Source organism: Teleopsis dalmanni, chromosome X, assembly GCF_002237135.1.
Source record: "Teleopsis dalmanni isolate 2A chromosome X, ASM223713v2, whole genome shotgun sequence".
Taxonomy (NCBI): Eukaryota; Metazoa; Arthropoda; class Insecta; order Diptera; family Diopsidae; genus Teleopsis; species Teleopsis dalmanni.
In genome coordinates this window covers 58,981,818-58,992,760 of record NC_051848.1, presented here as the reverse complement: position 1 = coordinate 58,992,760, position 10,943 = coordinate 58,981,818, and the positions used below count along the sequence as shown (strand labels likewise).

At 28.0% G+C, this 10,943-nt stretch overlaps 3 protein-coding genes across 3 annotated transcripts in view; 1 reads left to right on the top strand and 2 right to left on the bottom strand.

Moving 5' to 3' along the window:
* Positions 1-653: 653 nt before the first annotated feature.
* Positions 654-2,314, bottom strand: LOC119689704 (nucleosome assembly protein 1-like 1). The gene is made up of 2 exons (XM_038104593.1): positions 2,185-2,314; positions 654-1,820 (listed from the first exon to the last, which is right to left on the bottom strand). The coding sequence occupies exons 1-2, from the start codon at positions 2,210-2,212 to the stop codon at positions 715-717; spliced, it is 1,134 nt and encodes a 377-aa protein (XP_037960521.1). The 5' UTR covers positions 2,213-2,314; the 3' UTR covers positions 654-714.
* Positions 2,315-3,301: 987 nt separating this feature from the next.
* Positions 3,302-4,795, bottom strand: LOC119690003 (nucleosome assembly protein 1-like 4). The gene is made up of 2 exons (XM_038104969.1): positions 4,688-4,795; positions 3,302-4,498 (listed from the first exon to the last, which is right to left on the bottom strand). The coding sequence occupies exons 1-2, from the start codon at positions 4,707-4,709 to the stop codon at positions 3,357-3,359; spliced, it is 1,164 nt and encodes a 387-aa protein (XP_037960897.1). The 5' UTR covers positions 4,710-4,795; the 3' UTR covers positions 3,302-3,356.
* Positions 4,796-8,406: 3,611 nt separating this feature from the next.
* LOC119688475 (nucleosome assembly protein 1-like 1) overlaps positions 8,407-10,943 on the top strand; it is a 4,391-nt gene continuing 1,854 nt past the window's right edge. Inside the window, exon 1 of the mRNA XM_038103151.1 lies at positions 8,407-8,587. Within this exon, the coding sequence (XP_037959079.1) occupies positions 8,407-8,587 (181 nt within the window). The remainder of the gene's footprint in view (positions 8,588-10,943) is intronic.

The following is a 10,943-nucleotide window of genomic DNA, read 5'->3' as shown; positions in this document are numbered from 1 at the left end:
TTACGCCTTGAAGAAAAAATAAATTTGCATGGACGTTAACAATTTTAAATCAATTTAAATAAAAATACTCGTAAAATGAAATGGGTTAATACAGTGACAAATAAGCTGCCACTCAAAAACAGAAACTGACCTTTTCAGTATAGTAAAGGAGTACTAATAAACACTGAAAATGCTGTGTTCTTCTTAATATAATTTTAAAAGACTTTAGATACTTACATTATTTCATCATGTTCAAAATAACAACAACTCTTCATACGTTCACTGCCTATGTTCCATAAAATATCGATTGTGTTAGCTTTTCGCAAACTAGAAAATAATGAAAAAATTTGTGTTTTTGTTGAAGAAAAGCAACGGAGAAGAAAAATGGTGCATGATACACAGATAATTTTCACCAAAAATTACTAGTAAGGCTACTGCCTCAGCAGTACGTCTTTGCACAATTATGTGATCGATGCACTTAACCGAGTCCACAGAGGATTAAAATTTTAAAATTTCTCTGTCGATATATCCGAATAAAAAACACTTTAATTTCATCCAATTTAAATATATTTATATATAGTTATACTTGCATTATTATTGCTTGCAGCAATGATATTCATTTACTCAATACACGTCTTCTTGAAAAAAAAACAAACATTATAAATGCTCTTTATTCTATTGAAAATATTATTGAAACAAAAGATGTTTAATAAAATAAAAATGGGTTTCACCAAATCAAACACCACCGAAAGTAGTAGCAGATGCACTTCCAGCAGCGTCCTCTTCATTTGAACTATGTGATTCATTTGAATCATCCCAATCATCTGAGTCATCATTTTCTGACTGATCTTTATAATCTGACGATCGATTAAATTCAGACAGTTCACCGGTGAAATATAAAACAGCTCTAGGTATGATACGTGAACGAAGCATTAGGCCTAAATCATAATCCATATTTAAGATCTCCTTCATATCATTATCAATGGATTCTGATTCTTGTACAAACGGTGACTTGAAAAAATGGAAAAAAGAAAGGCGTGGAATATTTTTAAATACCATTTCATTGGTGTCATCTATAGAAGTATTCTTCACTGTTTCTAATGTTATATCCATATCTTTTTTCCAATTAATGCAACATCCTTCACTTTTACATATAAGAGGCCCTCCATATTGTAATGACATATTTTTATCAGGCTTAAAACTCCAAGTGTATTTTTTTGTGAGAACCTTATTCGTGAAGTAATCGTTGTTCTCAAAATGAAATTCAATAGTAAAAGAGTTTGCGTTATTATATTTTTCTTTAATATCAGTCAGTTTCCTTAAGAGTGGTTCATCATGTTTCTGTATCAAGTGGCCAATCACATCCACATTGCGCAACACAGTGAGCCAAAAAAAGGGTATGCCGATAGTGTTATTTGATATTTTCTTGTATTCCTTCAAAACATCATCAAATTTATAGTCGCCTTTTGCATTTTCAACAAATACGGCTCCCTTCCAGTTGGCCACTTGCTTTGGTGGATCAAACTTACCAGAAATTATTTTACATCTCTGATCGTAAAACTTCTTATATTTAGCAGCGTACTTAATATCTAAGTTAATAAGTTCCTTGTAGAATTCAGAATCAATCGCAATTTGTTCTAACTGAATATTCTTCAAAACTGTTATACGGTCTTTTATTGATTGCGGGAAGCTTTTCACCATCTCATGAAGAAAATGACGACGTTTAGCAGCGTCTAATAGAGCGGGTTGAAACTTTTTGACCTTTTTATCAGCCTTTTCATCAGTGAAAGTGGATGCTTCACTACTTGAACCACTTTCAGTGGATGATTTGACCACATTGTCTGAAATAAAAAGAAATTTATTTTTTAATACGAAATCAAATCATAAGAAGAATATAAATGCATGACTCTTAAAGAAACCAATTTCGCGACTAAAAAAATATACACTTTTTACTATAATAAAATATTTCATAACACATAAAACCGGGATTAGCAAAAATTTTTAAAACTAATCAAATAAATGTAAAATATAAATTTTTTGAAGATTTTTAGTAAATTCAATCATATTTATGGTACACTAACCAGATAATCCGCTAGTATCACAAAAGTTCAAATGTACCTTAACGCCGCCCTTTATATATAACCTCACAAATACTCACATCTCTCTATCTCTCATCACACAACATTGAAAAAAATATTTACTCACCCATATTTGAGTTTGAGGAATCTGCCATGATAAAATTCACAATATCCGCCGTAAAGAAAGAAACTCAGGTGATGTGTACTCAGGTGTATTACAGCGGTAGAATTATGAAGACGAATGTATGTTAGTTGTTAATTTGGTATCGACAACTGAAGAAAAATTTTTATTTTCATTTCTAACTAATTTTGACACAATCTCGCATGCTTGTCAAATATGCATCAAAAATTATACTAACTATTGATATATGTATAAGAAGCGATAAGATCCAGTATGATTACAATTTCTGGGAGGACTTATGACCATATGGTGCGGTCTGCAATTTATGTCGATATAGCTTCATTCTTATGATATTAAGCTGTAAATCAATAAGTTCTTATATGTGCGCAGTCTAATTAAACCATGAATCGATTGAATAGGAATCATGTGAGCACTTTGCGCTAAGTTTTCTCGATTTTGGGTACCTAGTGTGTCATTTTTCGATAACTTAGAATTCGCACTTGTATGGCTAGGTTAGTGTTTCAAGAATGTGTGTACTTATTGTGACCTTATTGTATACACAAGAGAGAGAATACTTCCTTGGTACTTATATGGTTGTTACATTGCATAATATTGGCAGCTTCTCTAGAAAAGTAGTCTTTCAAGTCGCAGGGATTATCGTCATTGTAGATTATAGAAGTCTTTTTATTATTCTAAAGTAACACACATAATACCACACAAATGTGAACTGGTTAAGGTGTAAATGAATTCACAAAATTCGTTTCAGTTTTAATCTTATGGCCTTGTAGCGACTTTGTGGATAATATTTCTAGCAAAATACTGAATATACACCACACTTTTTAACACAATTTTATCATTCCGAACAGGAAAATATATTGCAATATGCTTTAAAGGTTTTCACTATAAACGTTTTGACACTTATAAGTCACATCTTCTATATATAACGTTACATTTCATCAACAAATGTACAATTTTAGTACGTAGATACTCAGTAATGTTATTCATTTAATTTATATTCATTTATTAATACATATTTTTTTATAAAAAAAATAAAACGCAAGATAGATGCACTCGAATTTTATTGAAATTTGCAAATGCAAATTAATAGAATTAAGTACTTGAGTTATATGTTAATTAAATGTTTAGCAAATGTCACTCCGAATTACATTTATGGTCCACTAATGAGTCGAGTCACCAACAACATCTGCACCATCGACAACAGTAGGAGATGCAGCCTTAGAAGCGCCCTCTTCATTTAAATTATCGGAATTATCGGAATCATGGGAAACATTTGAGTTAGCTAACTTATCACATTTGTCCCAATCATCAGAATTATCTAAGTCTTCATTTTCCAACTCATCTTCATCACTTGAATGCGGATCAAATTCAGGCATTTCACCGGTGAAGTACAAAACAGCTTTAGGTATAACACGTGAGTGAAATAAAAGCCCAAAATTATGATCAATTATTAGGGACGCTCCCATGTCATTTTTTATAGATTCCGCTGGATTAAAAAACTTAAAAAAAGACGGGCGTGGAACAGTCATAGAAACAATTTCATTTGTATCATCTCTAGAGATTCCCTTAACTGTTTCTAACGTTAGATTCATGTCTTTCCTCCAATTAATCACGCAACCTTGACTATTGCAAATACGAGGCCCACTATGATGAAATGGCATTTTTTCGTCAGGGTCAAAAGTCAAATTGTATTTTTTAGTGAGAACCTCATTAGTAAAGTAATCATTTTTTTCAAAATGGAATTCAAGAGTAAAACCATTTGTTTCATTGCACTTTTCTCTTATATCAATTAGTTTTCTAAGGAGTGGCTCGTCATATTCCTCTATTAAATGAGCAAGCGCACTCACATTGCGCATTACTGTTAGCCAAAAATTGGGTATGCCGATAGCATCACCAGACAATTTTTTGTATTCCTTCAACTGTTCCTCAAAGTTATAATTATTCTTTTTATTTTCATCATCTGCGGCTACTTTCCATTTTACCTCTTGCTTTGGTGGATCAATCTTACCAGAAATTATTTCAAATCTCTTATTATAAAACTGTTGACACTTGGCAGCGTGCTTTACCTCTAAGTCATTAATTTCCTTGTAGAATTCAGAGTCTATTGCACTTTGATCAATTTGAGCATTCTTCAAAACAGTGATGCGATTTTGAATCGCCTTGGGGAAGGTTTTCACCATGTCATGAAGAAAATGACGGCGTTCGGCAGAATTGATGAGTCCCGGTAGAAAGCTCTTGGACTTTTGATCAGGGAAAGTTGCGCTACATGGACCACCTTTAGTGGTGCATTTACTCTTTATTGCTGAAATAAAAGTAAGTTTGTTTTTAAATAAACTTGTAAAATCGAAAAAGGAAGAATATATATGCAAAACTTTCAAATCACCCCAGTTTGCAATTAAAAAATGTTTACATATAATACCAGTCTACAAATATATATTTAGAAGCCATTAACTGTACATAATATATAGTATTGAAAAATTCATTTACTCACCGAGTTTTGAGCGTTTTGGCATTATAAAGTTCAATAATATGCGCTATGCAGAAGATAATCCAATTGACAATGTACTTTGGCAGTCTAATTATGGAAACGAATGTAGTAACTGAGTTGATATTTGATGAGTTAAGAAAAATTTTTATTTTTATTTTTATTTCTAACTAATTTTGATATAACCCCGCATGCTTGTCGAATATGTATCAATAATTGTATTGACTATGGATATATGTATTACAAACAAAGAAATACGAGCAGAATTACAGTTTCAGGGGTGCTTCGATTTGATGTCGATTTGACGACAGATTCTGATAAAATTGATTATTTTGAGTGATTTTTTCACTGCGTTGTATGTCGATGCAGATTTTTTTTTGAAGCGTTGAGCTTTAATTCAATACGTGCTTGTATGTGCTCAGGATTTTTAAACTATAGCACTTTTAAATTATTAAGCTTGGTTTAATAAAGATGATGTGGGTATAGTGATCTAAATTTTCCAGTTTTCATTAATTTGGAATATGGGTCTACAATACTTAAGAAGAGTTTAAAGAATCTGTGTGTTGTGAGTATTTCATTACATTGACAAAAGAAAGCAGCTATAATGACATTACGTAGCCTAAGTCAGAAATTATTTTTAGTTTTATGAAATGAAGCAACTGTTCAGGTAATAGGTTACCTGGTGGAACATTTTTGTCTACCTTACACCTTTAACAAACTTGAAGTGCTTGACACGACCAAATATTGCCTCTACTTTTAAATAGATTTTCGTTACTTTATACTTAATCGCTCGATCTTATTATTCATTTGGAGCTGAATACTGGAGCGAGAATTACAGGCAATATTAATAAGTAAGTGTTCTCAATTATAAGAATTTTTTGGCCTGTTCTAGTCATGTTAAATGCATCCTCTGCGGTTGTTGTCTTATTGTCTCTTATAAAACAATCTCTGTACTCTGTTTTTCATGTAGCCGAAGTTCAGATTATTTCTGTATTAAAAATTGTGTTACAACGTATTAAAGATTCCGAAGACATCTTTTCCGCATAAAGAGCATAATTATTATTATTATGAAAAGAGGGAGATAGTATACTGCGAGCTGAAAGATCTATTGTGCCCCTTAGTCAGATTAAGCTGTTTCTCCAAGTCTTTTCTTTAATCAAAGACTGTGTATGGCATATCTTCTCTACTCATGAATCCCTATGTTCCATAAATACCCTACTAGGTGTTTCTTTCGCTTGTGCGTCACTGCTGGATAGTTTCCTAGTACATGATATGCGGTTTCTCTTCTCTTCTCTCCGGTATCTGCATTCTGATTTGAATTGAATTTCTAACGTAATACTTCTTAGGTTATTCCTTGTGTGTTCTATGTAATCCTTGAAGCATTTTAACTTGTAAGTCTCTAAAAGCATTTTAGAATGTGATAGTCTAGGTAGATTTTCCCAATATAGTTGTTTTTCTTTCTTCTCTGCGCCGTTCAAAAGAATGGATGGTGTTCCTTTGTCTACACCGCAGAAAGATTCTGGGCTTATCATTATTAAAGCTTACTTACGAATTTATCTGCCATTTTATTGCTTTGAAGGTACCTTAATTGTTCCCGCTCAGTATATTCAGCTTATCAATGCACTCCCATACTAGTTGGGATGTCACGTGATAGGATGTAAGAGCCATTTTAGCTGTCTGGCTGTCAGTTTGTATTGCAATTTTACGGTTCCGGTAGTTGTGTTCAAGGTTGAAGATGGCGCATCTGTCTATAGCGTATATTTTCACTTGAAAGATGGTTACGTTTCTTCCCAGTGTTTCCAGTGCTTCTTTTGGCTAGTCCATATACACCAGCTCCAGTTCCTTCACTGGTGAGAAAGCTGTGTGTATACCATGTTATCATGTTTTCCCTTATTATTTGGATTTTAGACAAGCCTTCCCAATGCTTTTTGTTACCAGGTTTAGTTTTGAAGTTTTTTGTAAACTTTTACTTTACAAACATTCTGCCTGTTAGCACTTTAGTTTTTGGGATTTGTTTAGCAAGACTATCAAGTTTCTCACTATTAAGCCTATGAATCGTTATCTTGTTTGTAATTACTCTTTGAGCAACACTCTTCGCCTGTAATTATACATGGATATGAAGAGGTGTGAGTTCTAGTAATACTTCAATTGACGACGTAGGACATGTTTGCATTGCTCCCGTTACACTTAAACACGCTAACCTTTGCAGCTTGTTGATTGTGCAGATAACGTTCTGCTGTTTTGTACAGTTCTCACAGACTATTGATCCGTAGGTGATTAATTCTTAGCTATGATGGAACTGCATGTCATAAAGGCTTTGGTAACCATTTTTGTCATTTCTTGGATATGGGATTTTCAAGTAGTTTTTGTTCAAAGATTATACCCAAAAATTTTACCTCCTGTTTTGGTTTATTTCTATCTGCAATAGGTTGAGTGTGTATTATAAGACACAAAGTGTCTTATATTACATTATTATAAGACTGTAAATTAATTTGATGTAATTAAGTTAACATTTTCAATATTTCATATATAGAAAGCATTAAAGCATTAAAGCATTAAGCTTTGTAGTATCTCATATATATATTTATAATGTATACTATTTCTCTTAGAATTTTGATAGCTCATTAGAATTAATTGCACTAATAATTTGTATTCCAAATAATTTTTTTAATTGGATTGAAATTTAATACCTACAGATGAATATCTACAATTTTGTAATGTGTCAAAATTTGACAAAACTCGTTATGATATATGTGAATACATATTGTCATGTATGATTAAATGAGAATTCTTGTCAATTAAACATTGATACATACATTTTCTAACCAAATCTTAACTAAATATTTATATGAAACTTAATCATTTGCATGTATATGAACTACAAATACCCAATTATAAATTATATTGGTGAGTACACGATATTTTGCACCACTGCATTTAAACAATTCAGTTTGCTTTGATACCTTCACAATGAGATATTTACGGTTAAATTGACAATTTCCCAAATCGATTTGCATTTTTAACAATTCGGTTTACTTTGCCAACCTTACCAACTTTACCAACGAGCACAAACTAATCAGCTCAAATGTTTATTAATGCATATAAATCTATAGATGTTTGTAGAATGTACATATATGATATATATATACACATATAGATGTATATATATATATATACATACATATATATACATATATACACTTATAGTTATATGGTATAAAGTGTTTTCGTTTTCGTTAAAATTAACAATTCCATTAAAATCTATGGCTTCAATCCGAACTTGCTGTACGAATTGATTGACGTTTGGATATGTGAATTTGAATTGAACCTTTTATGTTAAAGTCCCTATTAGTGTTTGATTTGTGTGTTTGCAGCTGTCTTCATGTAAGTTACAGTGTCTATAACTGAACATGTAAATGTCTATGTCATGTGTGCTGACCAGCCGCATGAACTACCTGTGGAGATATAAAATTTATCTGTCAATCTATTGGGGCCACAAAACTAAATGACAGTCACAAGCAACCAGCCAAAAACTTTAATAAAAACGAAAACAGAAGAGAGCAGTTCTCCAACTTAAATATATTGAATATAATGAAACAAATAGCAAAAGTATACAGAAATATACCAAAAAAAAAACATATAAGAAAGACAACATTCAGGGCAATAAAGTAAATAACATCAAATGGATAAAAACAATAAAGGTCCATGAAACTAAAATAGCAAATATGTTGAAAGAAAACTTGCAGCCAGAAGACAACAAGCAGAAGAATTCTGAATTGTGTAAACCTCAAATAAATTTTGAACTTTTCCACAATTCCATATGTTGGCAAAATTCAGAATACGGAATACGGAATACGGAATACGGCATGCCAGGCAGGAATTGCCAGGAGAATAATCATTATAAGAGTGAGAAATACTTTTGTACACTGCAGCTGAGACGAAATGCACAAGGAAAAGTGGTGCTGTTGCTTTCTCTAATAATGGCAATCCTTCCATAGAAACCATCCTTATTAACATACACGTTCTGTACGGTATGAAGTCGTATATGTGTGCTAACAAGACTGAATTAGTTTCAGTGTTTGTGTTTTTGTTGCAGTTTTTGCTGGGTACTAGTACTTGTACCAGAGTATTAGAGAGTTTGGCACTAATGTTATTCATTGCACAGAACTTCGAAGAAAAAGAAAGTGTTCTAAAAAAAGGTTGTAAAGAAATGGGAAATTTTAGAAACTTCTTTCATACACAGGCGTACAGTATGCTTGTTTGACAAATACCAAATAAAAGTTCTAGTAAGATGCGAATGGAAAATTAAAATATGTTAAATTAGTGAAGTTTCATATATATTTTTATTTTTTAAAAATAAAAATATTTATGGATAATTTTATTTTTCCTATATATATAATTATATATTAAATTAATATATTTATATAGATAGATTTATTTATATATAATTATAAATTTCATAATTTAAAATATTAAATATTACATAATTATTAAATATACTATATATATAAATATGTAAGGGTGGAATTTAATATAAATGATTTAATTTAATAGGGTTAATATAATAATTGTTTGATATATATATATTAATTAATTAAATATTTATATATTTGGCAATATTTTTTAATGGAACATTAGATAAATATATAAATATTAAAAAATAGGAGATCCTTACCGATTTATACATTCCTAAATTTTTTATTCAAAATTAATATATATCTATTAATTAATTAAATATTTATATTAATATAGATATTTATTAGATCTAACTTAGTATAGTTTAAATTAAAAACAATAAAAAAAATAATAAGTATATATATATATATATTAATAAATAAATTTATAAAAATTAATATATTTTTGATTAAAAAAAATTATTTATAGTATATTAATTAATATTTAAAATTTTTTTATTTAAATTTTAAATGGAAAATTAATTATTATTTAAAAATTAATATGTATTTTTAAATTTTTTATTTTTTTATACTTAATAAATATTATTTATATGTAATTTTATTTTAATTTCAATTTTTATTTTTTAAAAATAAAAATATTTACAGATAATTTTATTTTTCCTATATATATAACTATATATTAAATTAATATATTTATATAAATAGATTTATTTATATATAATTATAAATTTCATAATTTAAAATATTAAATATTACATAATTATTAAATATACTATATATATAAATATATAAGGGTGGAATTTAATATAAATAATTTAATTTAATAGGGTTAATATTATAATTGTTTGATATATATATATTAATTAATTAAATATTTATATATTTGGCAATGTTTTTTAATGGAACATTAGATAAATATATAAATATTAAAAAATAGGAGATCCTTACCGATTTATACATCCCCAAATTTTTGATTCAAAATTAATATATATCTATAAATTAATTAAATATTTATATTAATATAGATATTTATTGATCTAACCTAGTATAGTTTAAATTAAAAACAATAAAAAAAATAATAAGTATATATATATTAATAAATAAATTTATAAAAATTAATATATTTTTGATTAAAAAAAATTATTTATAGTATATTAATTAATATTTAAAATTTTTTTATTTAAATTTTAAATGGAAAATTAATTATTATTTAAAAATTAATATGTATTTTTAAATTTTTTATTTTTTTATACTTAATAAATATTATTTATATGTAATTTTATTTTAATTTCAATTTTTATTTTTTAAAAATAAAAATATTTAACAGATAATTTTATTTTTCCTATATATATAACTATATATTAAATTAATATATTTATATAAATAGATTTATTTATATATAATTATAAATTTCATAATTTAAAATATTAAATATTACATAATTATTAAATATACTATATATATAAATATATAAGGGTGGAATTTAATATAAATAATTTAATTTAATAGGGTTAATATTATAATTGTTTGATATATATATATATTAATTAATTAAATATTTATATATTTGGCATTATTTTTTAATGGAACATTAGATAAATATATAAATATTAAAAAATAGGAGATCCTTACCGATTTATACATCCCCAAATTTTTGATTCAAAATTAATATATATCTATAAATTAATTAAATATTTATATTAATATAGATATCTATTGATCTTACTTAGTATAGTTTAAATTAAAAACAATAAAAAAAATAATAAGTATATATATATATATATTAATAAATAAATTTATAAAAATTAATATATTTTTGATTAAAAAAAATTATTTATAGTATATTA

Coding starts and splice junctions, on each gene's coding strand:
- LOC119689704 (XM_038104593.1), bottom strand. CDS start 2,212: ATGGCAGATTCCTCAAACTCAAATATGG. Junction 1,821..2,184: donor TTCCTCAAACTCAAATATGG/GTGAGTAAATAT, acceptor TTTTTATTTCAG/ACAATGTGGTCAAATCATCC.
- LOC119690003 (XM_038104969.1), bottom strand. CDS start 4,709: ATGCCAAAACGCTCAAAACTCG. Junction 4,499..4,687: donor GCCAAAACGCTCAAAACTCG/GTGAGTAAATGA, acceptor CTTTTATTTCAG/CAATAAAGAGTAAATGCACC.